The sequence below is a fragment of the Labrus bergylta genome, chromosome 20, assembly GCF_963930695.1.
Source record: "Labrus bergylta chromosome 20, fLabBer1.1, whole genome shotgun sequence".
Lineage (NCBI taxonomy): Eukaryota > Metazoa > Chordata > Actinopteri > Labriformes > Labridae > Labrus > Labrus bergylta.
The window spans coordinates 14,298,565-14,316,815 of record NC_089214.1 but is presented as its reverse complement, the minus strand read 5'-3'; the positions used below and the strand labels follow the sequence as shown (position 1 = coordinate 14,316,815).

General features: G+C 38.9%; 1 protein-coding gene across 1 annotated transcript in view; it reads left to right on the top strand.

Annotated features, from left to right (window-relative positions):
- LOC109986588 (E3 ubiquitin-protein ligase HECW1) overlaps positions 1-18,251 on the top strand; it is a 76,815-nt gene that overhangs the window by 13,922 nt on the left and 44,642 nt on the right. The window contains exons 3-6 of the mRNA XM_065948955.1: positions 3,812-4,133; positions 5,128-5,235; positions 9,054-9,148; positions 18,175-18,250. Coding sequence (XP_065805027.1) covers positions 3,812-4,133; positions 5,128-5,235; positions 9,054-9,148; positions 18,175-18,250 — 601 coding nt within the window. The remainder of the gene's footprint in view (positions 1-3,811; positions 4,134-5,127; positions 5,236-9,053; positions 9,149-18,174; position 18,251) is intronic.

The following is an 18,251-nucleotide window of genomic DNA, read 5'->3' as shown; positions in this document are numbered from 1 at the left end:
GAAATCTTCTTAAAGAACAACTTCTTGAAATTCTTAAGAAGATATTGGTGAATGAGGCCCAATGTGTCTGGAAATGAAATCTCACTTTGATTTTAGAAGTTTCCTTTAATAAACAAGTACAAAATAACAAAATACATGTTTGATTTTTAATGATTAGAGTGAAACATTGTGTAGGCATAGGTTTATACAAAAGTGTTTATACAGTTTTCAAACATTTAAAGAATAAAAGAAGGATCCATTTATCCCTTCAGCAAAATAACATGTTGGAGTAGTGACTTAGCAGCATGCTCCTCAACTGCTGGTTGCACATAGTAAGTAAGTTAAATCATTTAGATTCACACTACTGGCACTTTGCCTCTCAGCCGAAGAGAAGAGAGCGGCTTGTGTTACTAAACATGAGCGCCTGTGCTTTTAGCTTAAATCTCTACTGAACATGTCAGGAAAGCAGCCTGGAATTTCTTTATCAAAGCTTCTTGCTTTAAATTTCTTAACAGATAATGGAGGAAATGGAATTGACTGTTTTGTTGTCCACTCTTTACCACATGAGATAAATCATCCATAGAATACTTTCTCTATCTGGGGAACACACTATTTATCATTTAAACTTTGTAATTATTAAAACACCAAGATGGCTCACTTAAACCATGTTCTACCCACCACTTTGTTCTCCATAAAAAGCCAAGAACGACTTTAAGAACATCACTATTTAACTAATTAAAATAAAACAACAACTTTCAAAACATAACTGAACAACCTTCCCAATATATCTTTATCAATCAATCAGGCCGGATCCCCGACTCATGATGAAACAGCCCTCGTGCCAAGACTGCGCTTGGCTTGAAAAAGGGATAGGGAGAGATGGGTTAAGATGCAGGAAGAGAAATAGGGAACAGAGGTGGGGGGTATTTGTTCAGGCAGGCCGTCTATCAACAAACCCGAGGAGCCTAAAGGCTCTGACACACCAAGCAGACGTCAAAGAACTAGTGGCGACGAAGGGCGCCTGTGGCACGAAGCCTTTAGTCTTTGCCAAAAAGTTTCACTAGAACACACCACAAAAACTGCAGCTGACAGCCAACCACCGTACGTTCTGTGCATGCGTGAGAGTCAATAACTCTCCATGCCAGCAGGGGGTGTTAGTCTGTAATCGTCATTCCAAAAAGGGGAAACCAGGAAAGGAAGAGAAAGAATAAATTCTATTCTAGATTTTATAGGGAGCCAGTGCAGAGAAGCCAACACAGGAGTAATGTGGTCCCTTTTCCTATTTCTAGTCAGTACACGAGCTGCAGCGTTCTGGACTAGTTGAAGAGTTTTTAGAGACTTACCAGAGCACCCTGTTAAAAGAAAATTACTAAAATCCAACCTGGAGGTAACAAATGCATGAACTAGTTTTTCTGCATCATTTTGCGACGGGATATTCCTGATCTTAGATATATCACGAACGTGAAAATAGGCTGTCCTTGAAATTTGCTTGACGTGAAAGTTAAAGGACATATCTTGATCAAATAGAACTCCTAGATTCCTAACAGTGGTGCTAGATGCCAAGCTGATGCCATTAAGGACAGTCATATCATTAGAAAAAGTCTCTCTGAGGTTTTTAGGGCTAAGCACAATAACTTCAGTCTTGTCTGAGTTAAGTAGCAAAACATTTCTGGTCATCCAGGTCCTTACGTCCTTAAGGCACGTTTCTAGTTTACATAACTGACTGGTGCCATTGGGCTTCATTGATACATAAAGCTGAGTGTCATCTGCATAACAATGATCATTTATGGAGTGTTTCCTCATAATATTACGCAGAAGAAGCATATATAATGTAAAGAGAATCGGTCCAAGCACTGAACCTTGTGCCACTGCATGGCTAACTTTGGTGTGCATAGAGGACTTATCATTAACATGTACAAACTGAGATCGGTCTGATAAGTAGGATTCAAACCAACTTAAAGCAGTCCCTGTAATTCCAAGTAAATGTTCTAGTCTGTATAGTAGGATCTAATGGTCAATCGTGTCAAAAGCAGCACTAAGATCTAACAAGACGAGCACAGAGAGAAGTCCCCTGTCTGAAGCTAGAAGTAGATCATTTGTAACTTTAACTAGTGCAGTCTCAGTGCTATGGTGGACTCTAAATCCGGACTGAAACTCCTCAAATAAACTGTTGTCATGGAGAAAGTCACACTGCTGATTAGCTACCACTTTCTCCAGGATCTTTTGAGATAAAAGGAAGGTTAGATATAGGCCTATAGTTAGCTAGAGTTCCTGAATCTAGAGTAGGCTTTATAAGTGGAGGTTTGATTACGGCTACTTTAAATGACTGTGGTACATAGCCTGCCAGTAAAGACATATTGATCTTATCTAATATAGAGCTGCTAACTAAGGGAAAGACTTCTTTGAACAGCCTGTTTGGGATTGGGTCTAAAAGACAGGTTGACGGTTTCTCACCACTAAACTTAGATTACAAAGAAACCTTCTGGTCTCCATTTCCATTTTAACGTCCTAAGTTCCACTTTCACTAACAGCCAAGATAACTCTGTCTGAACTAATAGCTAATAGCAGTATAGCAAGGCAGCAGAGGTGGATAATCTGAGTTATGAACAAGAGGAAGTATTTGGCACAAACACTGTAAACTGCTCAAATATTTCCTTATTGAGGTAGTATTTCAATTTCTACCCTTATTTGTATTTTTACTTTCTATGTGCCATACTCATGAAACTGCTGCCGAAGTGTCGCACAATGCCTTTTAACTAGGGGATAGTCAAAAAGTATATTTCTTTAACTGATATGTTTGGTGCATCAAGTGAGCAGAGTAACTGAGCTTCTCTCTGTAAAAAGGAAAATACTGTTGAAGTGGACAATGAGACCAGGATCAATAGATAGTGTAATAAAGTGACATGGACATTAATAATTCAAAATGACATGTCGAGTTAAGCTTCTGATCTAAAATAGTTTCAAACCTAGAAGTCACATCTGATAAGTGGAGATCTAATTAAAGTCACATAGTACACAAAAACACAAATTGTAAGTTGTTCTTACACTAAGTGTCCCTAGTCTGTCTACAAACCCCCCAATGATGAGAAAAGTCCATTCTCTCCTTCTTTTGCATGCTCCACTTTTCAGAAAATGTGTAATCCAACAGGCTGTTTGGAGATTTTCCCTTCACAAAGGGCAATAGCCCCACTCCCACAGCTAAGTGTTTGTTCTGCCCTCTGAGTCTGCCTTCTCAGCGTAAACAATAGGACCTGGAGCGAGAAAGACAGAGGCACCCAAGCCCTTCCAGAGAGGGGGCGTGGTCAGACACATCTTATTTACATTTAAAGATACAGACACAGAAACAGCCTGTTCTGAGCAAGGATGATCAAATACAGGATCAGAGTGGATTTAGAACAAGAGACTTCACAGACATGTTTTGGGGAGCTCTGTGACTTTGTTTTATTTTTTTAAAGATTTATTTCTGGGCTTTTTGTGCCTTTATTGGAGAGATAGGACAGTGGATAGAGCCGGAAATCAGGGAGAGAGAGTTGGGGAATGACATGCGGGAAAGGAACCACAGGCAGGACTCGAACCGGGCCGCCCGCTTGGAAGACTATAGCATCCACATATGGGGCGCACACTAACCAATGCGCCACCAGCGCTCCACTGTGACTTTTTTGAAACTGGTTGAAAAGGAGGATAACATGTGACCTTTAAAGGTGAAACGGAATAGAAATACATATTTCTTCATCCTTTATCCAGTTGCTTTATCCTTCAATTTTCTGTGTCCAGAACATCATCTGTTGCCTTTCTTGTAGCTCAAAGCTTCATTGTGTGTATTTCGTTTTAGAACTTGTACCAGAATCGGTTCCTGGGCCTGGCGGCCATGGCTTCCCCCACCCGCAGCAGCCAGAACCGCCAACGCTGTAAAGACGCCACCCGTCACAGCTATGGCCCAGAGAGCTTTGCTGTCAATGGCCTGAACCAGGAAACCTTCATGTTGGGGCTGTCACGGTCCACAAGCGACACCGATCTGGTCTCCCCTGATGCTCGCTCCACCCTCACCATTAGCTCCTCCCACTACACCATCGGCCAGTCTGAAGACCTGGTGATCACATGGGACATCAAGGAGGAAGTGGATGCTGGAGACTGGATCGGCATGTATCAAGTTGGTAAGTGAGATATTACATGATGAGCCCATATCAGCACCATCATTAAAGAATTTGTGATGACCCTAGCCTAAATGTGTTAAGGCTGACAGCTTTAGTTAAGGTTGTTGCTTTTGATTTAGTGGTAGATTCATTGTTTTCAGTTGGAAACAGAGAGCTTAAAGTTAATTAATTTGATATCTAGGCTAATAAAACCCAAACTAGCTGCCTTGTTAGATACAAAACTGGTATTTCATAAATAAATATGGTTATTTAACAGATGTAAAAGAAGTGTCTTTATTAAAAGCATTAGTATCTTCTACATCTTGACTGAAGCCGTCTTTCTTTTGAAAGTGTCATTGTGCCATTCACTTACGAGTCTTCAGTCTGTGTGATACTGTTGGATGCACACGTTGTTAGACAGAACCAGACAGAGGCAGAGCTCTGGTCCTAAGCTCCTCAGTGCACAATATCGGACTTCAGCCTGTAGTTTGATGGACCCCCCCCCCCCCCCCATTATGAGAAAAGTCCATTCTCTCCGTCTTTTCAGAAAATGTGTGCTCGAACAAGCCGTTTGGAGATTTTCCCATTGTGACATCACAAAAGGCATTAACCCGTCCCCCAGGTGGGTGACACTCCCAAAGCTAGGGGTTCCGCCCTCTCACCGCAAACAATAGGGCACGGTGCAAGAAAGGCCAAGCCACCCGAGCGTGGTCAGACACAGCTCATTTACATTTAAAGCTACAGACACAGAAACAGCCTGTTCTGAGCAGGCCTGAAATAGAGGGGTTTATAGACATGATCAAATACAGGATCAGAGTGGAAACTTTGCATACATGTTTGAGACTCTGAAATGAAGGTTGAAAGGAGTTTAATACGAGACCTTTAACATGGAGAATCAATTGCAGTAAGCTCATATAAAGGTTAATGGGAAAAGGAATATAATGTTGCCTCATTATAATAATGTGTCAGGGTTGGAGTGGCAATGTAACTTCATCAGCTTTATCTCTTCTCCCAGATGAAGCTTTGTCTGAGAACTTTCTGGACTATAAGAATCGAGGCATCAATGGATCTCATAAGGGACAGATCGTTTGGAAAATTGATTCCAGCTCCAACTTCAGTGACTGTAAGTAGCAAAAATTGTCTCTTGTTTTTTGGGGGATTTTTTTTACAAAATAAAAACAGCTCAAGCAACAGCCTATAAAATTTAATAAGTGCACCTCTCAATCCAGGCTGCATTAGTTGATTCTTTATATAACGACTGTTTTGAGGTTTATGTTTGGGCCTCTGCTTTCTTACAGTTTATATTCAGCCTCTATCAGTCACAGGAAGCCTTTTCACAAAGCCTTTCAAGTCCAACAAAAGTTACAAGAAGATAGTCACTAAAAACACCAGGACATTCAAGGAATCGGAAAATCATTTTTGGAAAAGTTATAATTAAAAAAAAATTTGGATCTCTCTCTGGACTCTGGCACAGGAAACCAGAAAACTGAAAGGTGATTTAAAAACAGCACAAGTTTGGTGCATTTGATCAGTATAACAGAAAAAATCTGCTTTATATTCACATTAGGGCTGTCAAACAGTTCAGCATTTTAATTGTGATTAATTGCAAAATTTCAATAGTTAATCACAATTAATTGTACTTGAAATTCCATTATAAGAATAAAAAATGTAATGCCTTTATTTAGATTTTTTTATCATGTTAAGCTGACAGTACTTTACTTGCTACGACATTAACTTCATCGCTGAAAATGGAACTCGTTAAGGATCCAAAACTAAATGAAAACAGAAAACAAATGTTTGATGTCATGAAGTGGATATTACTCTGTACTTGTCTGCTGAGCTGTCCGAGCTGCCGGTTTTAGCTTTTACATTGACAGAAATGTCACATAGCAACGCCATGTGGTTGGTCAACTCTTGCTCTGCAATCAAACCTGAGCAATAAAGGTCCATTTGCTATATATGACAGCTCTAACACCAATCTATCAAACCGAACCAAACCGACAAATACATCTTTACCATCTTCTTTGACACATCTTTACCAGAGAAGGTTTGGTGTGAAAGGAGCCATAAGTCTATACAACGTGGTCAGATATAACTGGTAATAATTACACTACATTTCATTTCTGTCTCAAGTGTTAGAGCCAAGTGGTCTTTGCTGCGTTGCTTTTATACTCTCTCTTAAGGAACAAAGTGGATGGAGCCTGTAAGCCCTGTAGCTGTATCAGCATGAGATGTATCAGTCTCTGGCAAAGGAAAGGGGTTGCTTACAGAAGCACATTATTAGAGGGAGAGAGAGGGAGAGACTGGGAGCAGGGAGACAGTCACAAATGGTGCACCATCACTGCGTTTAGGGACATGGGGAATTGTGTTTATGGGTGAGGGACTCATGAATCAGAATAAATGTATGAGTGTGAATTCACCCAGGTGTTTCCTTTTAGTAACACCAGCATCTATATTGCAGCTGAACTTGAGGCTTTAATAGGACTGAGGCTGTTATGTTTAACTGTTCAAAATTAGCCTTATGAAACAGTGTAAAAACATGCGTGCTATTTTTTCAATATTTTATTTGTAGTTTTTGTGCATAATAGCTTATAATAATATAAGAAATAACAAAAAAACAGACAAGAAGTCAAAAAAACAAACACAGCTCAGACATGTACATTTAAAAGTCTCTAAGAAGAGGTCTGTGGGGGTAATAAGGTGAGTTTTCACCCCACACCAAATCTGGTGTGGGGTGATAAACAATGGTGATCAGAATTTAAATGAAAAAGTTAATTTGAAAATTAAAATGCATTAACAGAAATGCTTTTAAAGTTTCAGAATTTATTTTTATTTGAAAATTATTATTATTATTAAAAAAAGTGTTTTTTTTTTTTAATTATTACTAATTTATCTAATTTGCATATTTGTTTTTAACTTCAAATATGCACATTCTGTGACTAAATCATATCATAATTCAAATGAAAATGCTCGCTCCAGACTAATCTCTACATCTTCTTGCAACTCGAGCGTACTTTTCAGATAGTGAGGGAAGACTTTCAGTTACCTGTGAGTTTGGCAAGTCCAGCATCTGGATGAAATAGTTTATTATAGGCCTTAGAATACCAGTCAAATAATGAGGACCAAAATCCAGTGACCAAAGGACAGGATCAGAAAGCGACTATTGCTATTGAAGCTATAGAAACCATATAAATGACACAGAAGATATCGAAACATCTCAAATAACAAATGTTTCCTTTCTTACATTAACAAGAACAACACAATGCAGTGATTACTCTTAGATACATTGAGATATATTCCCATTTAAAACTTAATAAATTTTTTATTTACACTTTAAAAAATACTGCCATATGTATAGGACCTATTAAAATTGAAACACAAAGCTCTTCTTTTTTTTAAGGTTCATTTTTATGCCTTTTATTGTAGAGACAGAACAGTGGATAGAGTCAGAAAAAAGGTGCCACAGGTCGGATTTGAACCTGGGCCGCCCACTTGGAGGGCTAATACCTCCATACATGGGGCGTGCACACTAACCACTAGGCTACCGGCACCTCACAAAGTCCTTTTTTATGTGCAGTTTGTGCAAAGTCATCATGTATTGAAATAGCTTGTCTTTTTTGCATGTAATCCCTTAATTTAAAATGAAATGTTGTGTATTTTGGGAATGTATACAGAATCTCATAAAGTTAAATCACAATTATTTTTCATAATCAGTTTTACACCTCTGTCCCACCATCTGCCTTGACCGTCTCTCCACATTTAAACTGCAGACACACTTGTGGACATTCGACCCCCTGCCGTGTCTTCTGCGTACCCCCCTCTGCCTGTCAAATTAACTGAGTGTGTCTGGCCAAACAAGCAGAAAAAAACACAGCGCTTTAGTATGACCTTAATCTCCCTGTGTGTCACACAAGCCTTTTTCTTTTGTGCTCTACTTCCCCTTTTTCTGAAAGACCACTGCGTACCAAAAATGATCGGTCACCTTTCAGCGTTCTGTAAAATCTTCACCAAAGAGGGAAATAATTTGCTAAAATCATGCTATTAATCATATAGTATTAAAAGTAAAAATATGTTGTTTTTATTTTCATCATTGTAGAGTTTAAACTCTTATTTTGTTCAGTAAATGATTTTAAAAACACTGTATTTGTAAGTGTGTGTGTGTGTGTGTGTGTGTGTGTGTGTGTGTGTGTGTGTGTGTGTGTGTGTGTGTGTGTGTGTGTGCATATTAACTACTTTAAGATAGTAGTAGTACCGAAGACCTGAAATATTTCATATGTAGTATAACTGTAAACTTTGAAAGTGTACATAAAATCTTTACTTTCTACATACCTCGCTATTTGAGTATATTTTTTGTAGACTCACTCGTTGTATAATATGCAGATTCCATTTGAGTTGAATTTCTGTGCATGCAGTAAAACAATTGACCTGCAGAGCTATGAAGGTAAAACACATTCGCAGAAATTTAACGTCACACCCATTGGCTGATATCTGACATCAGTTAAGCTAATACTTAACTTTTTTTCAAATGTCTTTATTTCGCAGGTATATTTTCATAGAGAATAGCAATCAGCATATTCTAAACTTTAAATGGATTATTTGGAGTGTTCAGTGAGGAAGTTTTCACCCTAATATCTGTCCTGATAGTAACAGTTACACCAGAAATCCTTGAGTTTTTGCAGCTCTCAGAGGCTGTTCATTGGTTTTTAGGCTCCAAAATGGAGTTCTTTTGTACTCAAATCAATGTTGTTCATATAAACATGATAGTGGTCGACAAGAAGAAATGTTGCTTGAGCCTCATCCTGCATGATTCATGTGATAATCTGACAGTCATGGTGTTGTTGCTTTTTTCAGACACATTTTGAAAAGCAGGTGCAGGAGATTCTTTGTTTGTGAAAGGGAACTCATTCTTAATTTCTCTCTCCATCTGTGTGTCCTCCTCAGCTGAGACCCAGGTCTGCTTCAGGTACTACCACGGCATCAGCGGGGCACTGAGGGCGACCACACCCAGTGTAACCATCAAGAAGGGCTCTCCACCCGTGAGTCTCTAAACACACACCATCTGCTTTGCAGTTGCAGCTCGTCTGGCTTACAGCTACTCCTGTAGTGGCTACACTGCACCTGCTTGTCTGTCCAGCGCAAATGGTTACACAATGAGATTTTGCAGAAAAGAGCTCTACATTTTGAGCGTGCTCTCAGAGAAGCTGAGATTTGGGGAGGATTCTGTTGAGAGCTTATCTCCTTTACTCTTATGATGCAGCATCAGATATTCAGAAATAATGAACACAGAGCTTAACAGTATAAGAAAGCTGCAGCTTTAGGGACTGTGTGTTGGCTGAGGGGCCTGCAGCATCATTCATTTTAACAAATACACCATCGTTGTTTGAATGTGAGGATTAAAGCCCACATTTCCTGAAAAAAACAAAACTTTTGTAGTGATTGCTCTTAGTTGTGCCTAAAAAGGGACAGACATCGTTGTGATTGCAATGGGAAACAGAAAGTTGATATGCAAAGTTTAAACCTTGAATCCTTTCTCACCTACACAGAACTGATTATGACTGCAGCAGTAGGTGTGAATGTCGGACTGACACTTCATCTTTGTTGTTGTTCAGAAAGATCAGAAAGTTGCCAGGTAAATATCACACAGGTGTAAATGAGGTCTCACCTGTCGACATACATTAAGGTTGCCATTAGGTGATTTCTCATTGACCTTTAGCTCTTTTAACTTAATATGGAAATGTGTGTCTGTGTTGCTGCTAAGTACTTCCTGAAATATGTGCCCACAGCTTTGACATAAAACGTTGTAATGAATAAAATAGCGACCAAGTCAAAACAACGTTCTTCTTGGCTTGTCTATTTAAGGCATATTTAAGGCATCTTAAGAGCACCATGTGATAGTTCAACATTGTCAGTGCGGGTAAGTAACACGATGGTTTATACAGTGTGTGGAAAGAACCGCCAACAGGTTATATTAATAACCTTTTACTTAAGATGTACAACTGTGGTGTGTACTGAACAAAAGCCATCGTGGCTTTGCTCACTGCCATCCTGGTTGCTTTGTTATGTTGCTATCCATGTCACGTAAAAGTAAAGTCAGATAATAGAGTCGTGGTAATCAGCCTCACTTTATGCCAAACTTGTCAAACGTCAAAAGAAAAGGAAAAATATGGAAATCTGAATTGTAAGAAAAACAAAGAGAAGTTAACATGACTAATTTCATAAAAGTAAGAAAAAATAAAAGCTATATAAAAAAATCACCATCCATATAGTGTGTACAAATAAAGAAATGAGCTATTGATACCTTTTTTCTTTTTTGCACCAGGCTGTAAACATGTTTATGTCTGCCGTAAAATTAGGTTATTTTTTAAGGTCACTTATTATGCAAAAATACACTTCACCATGTTTTTTCAAACACTAATATGTGCCCCTAGTAGTCTGTCCAAAAAAGAAAAGTCCATTCTCTCAATCAGGGTTCCCTCAATAACTTGGAAAGTGGTCACAAGAAAAAAAATCTGAAATGAGAGCCTTCTGATGAGCAGTAGTGGTACACATTTTTCATCAGCATCTCAAAATTGCTGTTGCCCTTCTAAAGCCTTTATCAGTCAGGACCCGTTATCACGAGGGTGTCCAGCTGTGCGATTGGATTTCACTGTTTGCCTTCACATTCTGCTGCTGTCGGCCCCTGGAAATGCTGATGGGCCCTGAACTTGATCTGTACTTGCTTCCTGAGGACAAAGGCATAAAAATAACTGCCATAGGAAGGGAGTCAGAGAGGGAGGGACTAGTAGAGATAGCAGGAAAGAGTCTAGTCAAGGTAAATCATTCAGGTTTTTTGAAGGCAAGAGGAGGAAATTACCAGGTGGAGCTGCAGAAAGCTGATAAACAACAGGAGACAGAGGTGGGGAGGAGAGTGTAGGGGAGATGGACAGACTTGACAGTAGCGGGGGACGATTTGCCTTCTTTGCCTGTAGTTACTGTAGCAGGTCAGAACTCAGACGTCGCACACAGAGAAGATCCAGCATTTGATTTTGTATGTGTGTGATGGACGGCATGTGTCTCCAGCTGGGATTACTGTCTCCCAGTCATCCTGAGAGAAGAAGCGAGTGGAGGACGAGGCTCAGCTGGATAGCCTGGGTAACCATAAATATTCTCTCTGTACAGGTCTTTTATTTCATAACGTGTACTCCTTTGTGAAGTCACTAGTTGTCTGCCTTTTATCTCATCTTCCTGCAGCATTTAGTTGTGAAACAGAAATGATAAGTAACTTAATTAACTTAAAGTGAAGTTAAAAAAAAAAAATCCATGATAATTAACAGCAGCTTGATATTTCCTTGTAAAATTTGATGTTACGCTAATGACATACTGGCGTGTGTAAATCCAATCGACAGTGTGTATAGGTCTCATTTTGTTATGTTTTTATGATTATATAAAATTATTAATTAAATTGACTAATTAAAAGTTCTTGAATATTTTGCTGAATTTTAAGTAGGGCCCTGACTGATATGGAATTTTTTGGCCCGATACTCAAATGGTTATTAAGGGTTTAAAAAATCTGATACGAAACATTGGCCAATATGTCGTTATTGGTTCTATCTTCAATCTGTAGAGATAGATATACAAATGTATTGCCTTGATCCCTTTAATGCAGTTATCAAAAATTTCTGTAAAAGATATTTAATGAAGACAAGATGGTCACTCAACTGGAAAGTAACTGTGCATGTCTGGCATCAGCGCTTAAGACTAGAGAGTGATAATGTTTGTTGTAATCCATGAAGCACACTCTGCTGGTGAAAATGACCTGCTAGTGTAATACAACAATACTTAAATGAAATGCTTTTTGACTGGTGTATAAATCTAGTAATATCGGCACAGGGATAAAATTAGCCCATACTGATATTCACTTGATATGCTAAAATCAGCAGATATTATCGACTGGCTGATTAATCGGTCCGGCTCCAATTTTAAGATGAATCTAAGAGTGACTTTGGAATATTTAAAGAGCCCATATTATGCCCTTCTTGGGGTTCTTATATTTAATCTATGTACCTACTTTTGTACATTCACAATAGCTAAAGTCCGAAAAAAGCACTGACAAATTTTTATCGAGGGGGGCTAGAACCGAGCGTTACATGCAGCTAATGCTACAGCTAACAGGAGCAGTTAGGAGAATCCGCGTTTCCGCAGACTTTGAATTTTTGGACATAGATGTGCCTAAACATGCACAGGACACTTGGAAAACACACTAAAGAGCATATAAAACCAGAAAAAGCATAATATGGGACCTTCAAAGTCTAGTTGTTGAAAACTGTTAGAGTCCAGATGTGGTTAGTTTAGCATAGAGTCTCGAAGAAGGAAAAAAAGCTAGCCTAGACTGCTTCAATCTGAAAATCAATATCCATCAACATCTCTAAAGTTAACTAATTCATTTCTCATTATTATTTTAAAGAAGTAAATGTAAAAAAAACAAGTACACTTTGGACACTGTGTATCACAGAGATTTGATGTTGAATGAATAAATTTAAGTTTTAAATCCCTCACCCGTCACTTCTTGGATCTTTGTCCATGCTGTACGTATAGACTTAAACACTGTCATATTCTTGTTAACAAATCTATTTTAGGTCTACAACCTTCCAACCTTCTGACCTAGGCTTGTGCGGTATCATGGCTTTAAGGTATACCAGGGTATTTAGAAATCCCAATGGTATGACTTTTAATCCTTTCAAAATACAAATGCTGCTTTTTCTGTTAAACTGACGCAAATAAAATATATTGAGGTGAGGGGTTGTAGTACACAGCATGTGCCAGCAGGGGTCAGGTCCTTTGTGGACGCCCGTTACCGTGGCCACTATGACTGCACTTTCAAAGAGACAAAAAGGGAGGTCGAGACAGAGCTGATAGCCCCGGGAAGGTAAACGGGCAAAGCTAACATCAGAGTGGAGGAGGGAGACTTTTTCACATCTTTTCTTCCTCATGAGGTCATACTCATGCATTTACAGAAAACAGTGGTATATTGTACCATAAATAGACCTTGTTGAGTGGTCTTTTGATTGAAAGAGTCGGAGTCAGCCAGAGAGCTTGCAAGCTCGTGGTCTGTACTTGACAACTTTAACTGCAGGTTTTTTTTTTACAAAACTTTATTTTTATTTTGGTTTTAGAAATACCGTCATATCCGTATACCCCGGTAAAATGGCAAGGCGGTATGAAAGTATGACGAAATTGATCCCGCCCAAGCCTATTCTGACCTACATCAGAAGAGCCCAGGAATGTATAATAATCTGTCTCAGGATTATTTTCTTACTGTCTGTACCAGAGGTCAGAACTGAACCAGGAAAAAAAGCCAATTGAGTTTGCTGCTCCCTTTACTTGGAACGAAATACAAAAAGAAGTGGTGATTTAACAAGCTGCTCTCATTGGATGCTTTGAAGCGGATGTTAAATGACTGTCAGGCACATCTGGCTGTAGATGTTCTGCCTGATGTATTTATGGTTGTATTCGATCGTGAAAATATTTTCAGTTTGACATGTTATTTAATGTCTTGAATATATTCATTAGTCTAATTTCATGTATGTATGTTTGATTGCTCGCTGTTTTGTCCGACGCTCTGTTACCTTAGCTGCTGGCAAGCAGCAACCTTGAGTGTTTTAAAATGACGCCAATGCGGAAATGCAAAATCCTGCAGTTCTTGGAGTTTCCAGTTGAGGCTGGCTGCAGAAGCACAGGAAGTTACACCATTCCAAGAAATTAACATGTTAAAAAAATTGATCTGATGAGCTCATGTTTATTGGCATACAAGTGAATTTTAATAAAGTACAATGTATGCCAACAGAGAACATGTGCTAATCAGACCAATTTCTAACCAACTTTTTGAACACTCATTTGTTTTGATTTTATGAAAGATAAGTGTTATTATTCACAATGAGGCGTGTAGCTGACCAGACTGACAAGCGGGTGCAGTGTAACGGTTTGTCAAGAGGCTTAAAACCCGCCTCAGCTCCAGCTCTCAGCCTGTTGTTAGGTTGACTGAAAGTTAGGCTGAGACAGCATTTTCCAATATACAGTATATGGAAGGATGATGCCACAGGGTTGGGGCTAAAGCAGTACAGACACACTGTTTGCTCTGCAGTCCAGAACTTCCTGTGTTCGTTTTGTGAATAAGACGATGCCTTTTTGATTCATCTGCTCTCGTTAATCGGGCGGAAAGCCACGCAACTGCTCCAAGTGGTTAAGGTCACGAGTCCTCTAAGTCTTAAGAAGCCCTGGGATCGAAAATACGGTAAACACCCTTACCCGTACTCATAGGTGGAGGCCTAGGTGTATGTGGTCTGTTTCCAGATGTGGATCCACGATGTGAATGCAGCCTGAATCTTTCAGGCTTGTCATGGAGGGGAGGAGCTTTTATTGCGTAAAAATCTCCCTCTTCTTGCATCATTTAAGATTCTTGCAGCAAAGGAATTGTACATACTGTCCCTTCAAGGAGCCAGAGTATTTGGTCTGTCTCTGCTTTTTGCTGGGCGACGGTCGGTTATATAAAGAGTGGTGCAGATGGATAAGGTTGTCATTCAGTTTATCTGTGAGATTAGGATCATCGAGGAGACCCGCGCTGGCACTTTTCTCTCTGAGTCTTCTCAGCAAGGCAGATAAGGATCTCATTAAAATGAATTGGTCCAAACATCTGTCATTTCCTTTATCCCTTTCTCTTGGTGTTTCCACTGCCAGTTTTTTGTCTCAGTCATTGCATAAAGCATTCAGTGCTCATACGGAATTTTGCAAGGAAATACGGCAGTATTTTTATAGAACCTGTCAAACTGGTTGTTAATTTGGTCCTGCATCGCCTCCATGCATCATACTGCTTTTGCTTTGAATGTTTGTAGATTTATCAGTGTGTCTAAGATGACTGTAATGTTTTAGTATCTGTGAAATATTTAGCACTGCATGGTGGTGCAGTGATTAGTACTGTTGCCTCGCAGCAAGGAGGTTCCTGGGTCTAATCCCTATCAGAAAGCAGCCTCTCCGTGTAGAGTTTGCATGTTCTCACCATGCATGTGTGGGTTCTCTCCGGGTACACTGGCTTCTTCCCACAGTCCAAAGGCATGCTCGTTAGGTTAACTGGTGACATTTCCCGTTGGTGTGAATGTGTGTCTGTCTCTATATGTCAGTCCTGTGATTAAATGGCGACCAGTCCAGGGTGTACCCCCATCTCTCGCTCAATGACAGCTGGGATCAGTTCCATCTATTAGGAAAATCATGCTAATTTATGCAGTATTAATGTTTTCATTTACTGGAAGGATTTTATATTTGTATTTATAATAGTTGAGTTAATAGTATAATGGTCAATTGTTTCTTCTACCCACACCATGAAGTCAAAACATCCTGTTGATAGAATTTTGTTCCATGACAAAGTATTTTAGGACTAATATTGGACAGAAATGCTTGCAGCTCTGCAAGTCTCTAAAAAGGACGATAACATTAATGTCATGTTGATGTTTTTGTTTCGGTGGTATAATCTTGGCCAGTGTCCTCATCTTAAATTAGCATTAAAGTGTACTAACATTTGCCAATTCACAATGGTCAAAAAGAATGTCTAGGTTTTACAACCTCCTTGAAACTGATTTAAGATTATATTGCAAAAGTTATTAGGTACGTTTAATGACAATCCATCTTGTAATTTTTAGAACATTTATGGAAGCACTATAATTTTCCACCTCATGGTGGAGATGATTTGTCAGCTCACCTCAGGCAGAGTATTCATCACCAGGGAACTATGAATATCTCTAAATTCACAATTCATCTAATAAATGTCAAGAGTTCACTCCAAACTACAACCAAGAGTTGCTACAGCCAAAGTCTAAATACGCAGTGTTGATGTTAGATTTTGCTTTCTGGCATAAATAAAGTTTTGCACACCAGAGTAATGTAGTTTACAGGACAAAAATGACTAGAGTTGTAGTTTCTAGACCCTTAAGGCACCCTACAATTTTCTGGTAATGGCAGATTTCTGTCAGTCTTCATTTTATTTTTTTAAAGATATTTTTTGGGCCATTTTTGCTTTTATTGGATACTACAGCTACAGAGAGAGAGAGTTGGTAATGACATGCAGCAAAGGGCTGAGGTCGGATTCTAACCTACAGCCATTGGACGAGGACTATAGCTTCAGTACACGGGGCATGCAACATAACCACAAGGCCAACAGTGCCCCTGTCAGTGTTACTTTTGAGGGTCTTTATAACTATTGGTTGGACATTTGGGATGCAGGGACTGTGAAAATCAGGGCTAATACGGATGTTTTTTCTTATGGTGTTAGTTCATTTTATTTTTTATTTGTAAAGGGAACATGTACAACATTGATGCATTGTACCACAGTTAGCTTAGTCCCACAAGTTTCCCACAATGCCAACATTTTTAACAGTTTGACTATACAGAACTGACTATAACAACAGAAAATTGTTATTATTTTTTCTGTCTTTTTGGTCTTATAGTACATGTTCAGATAACAAATCAAATCAAATCAATGTTTGTCAAAAAGGTGCCTTCTTTTGCCGATAACAGCCGATACAGATATTAAACCGATGCATCAGTGCATCCCTACTAGACATAACAACATTTTCAGAACAGCCCTCATGATAAAAGTATGATTTCCTCTTACTTTTCATCAGTTTGTCTGTCCAAATAACTGCAGCTATGACATTCCCATCTGCTTCAACTTTACTTAGTATTTGATGCCAATTGGTAATAATAATAATAATAATAATAATAATAATAATTATACATTTAATTTGTAACGCACTTTACATTTTTGCAAAAAAATCTCAAAGTGCTACAGGAAGAAAAATAAAATAGAAATAAAAACAAATTTAATCAACTAAGCAACTAAGGAAACTAAAAGCATGGGGGGTATGGAGGAGGTTGGTGTTTCCAGAGCGGAGGCTTCGTGTGGAGGATTGTGGGGTGAGGAGTTCTTTGAGATAGAGGGGGGCATTTCCATGGGTGCACTGGTAGGTGAGAAGGGTGACTTTGTATTGAATCCTGAATGAAATAGGGAGCCAGTGTAGTGTCTGAAGGATGGGTGTGATGTGTTCATATTTACGCAATAATATGCTTAAAACACAAGAATGCTAGTGTGCTAATGTTTGCGCAATTAGTCACATGTGCATGATGGTTGACTTAAAGTCTGTAGACATAACAAAAAATATTATATCTGATATAAAATTGTTAAGAACTTTTATTTATGCCGACGGCAGATATCTTTTAAAGCAGGTACTTGCATGTTTTTGGTTGATTCGATTTGCCTTTAACTAATTGATTTGTTTTTAGTAATGCCATGACCTCTCCTTTAACACCATCCTTAGGACATTAGTTTTCAGCTCGAACCTTTAGAATGTAAAAGGCTCCAAAACCGCTGGTTTGTTTTAGTTCTGTGGAAAAAGGGTGTACTGACACAAAATTCAGATGGAGATTGTGAAGCTCAAAAAATAATATCTCTTTAATTTTAACAGTCCATTACATTATTTTTACATTTTGTTTGTTGATATTTGACAGATTTCAGAATTGAAGCGCCATTGCACAAAACATTATCACTGTATGGTGGGGATGACAACACAGCAGTACTGTATTTACACTCTTCTCCACTTCCTCCTTCTCTCATCAGCTTTTCTGTCTCTCTCCCCTCTTCCCCCACGATCCTCCTCTTCCTGGCTGTAGAATCAATGTCAGGATAATGAAGACAGAGTATTGATTTCAGGACGCTTTCAGGCTGCTTGAAAATGGAGCTTCAAAAAAGGACGTGTTGAAACAAGATGTGCCTCTAGTTTCTCCACAAAAAATGTGCATCTTTGTCTTTTGGAAGGATATTAATAAACGGTGTACTGTACACATTGTTAATTTTATGCTTGAAAAACATTCATAGATGGCTGTGCTGACCTATTTTTGCTCATGGGCATCATTAAAGTTTCATCTTACAACAAAGGAAGGATAACTCTGGTGTAGAAGAGGAGTAAGAACTGAGCAAGTTTTTCATGTTCCTTTCATTTAAGGCTGCTTCCTAACTCATGTCTATTTGTGTCCTCAGGTGTTGAAGCCTGTGGTTAGTCCTGAAGTCAACCATGGACTGGGCAACAGGAGACTCATTAACTTTTCCCTGTCAGG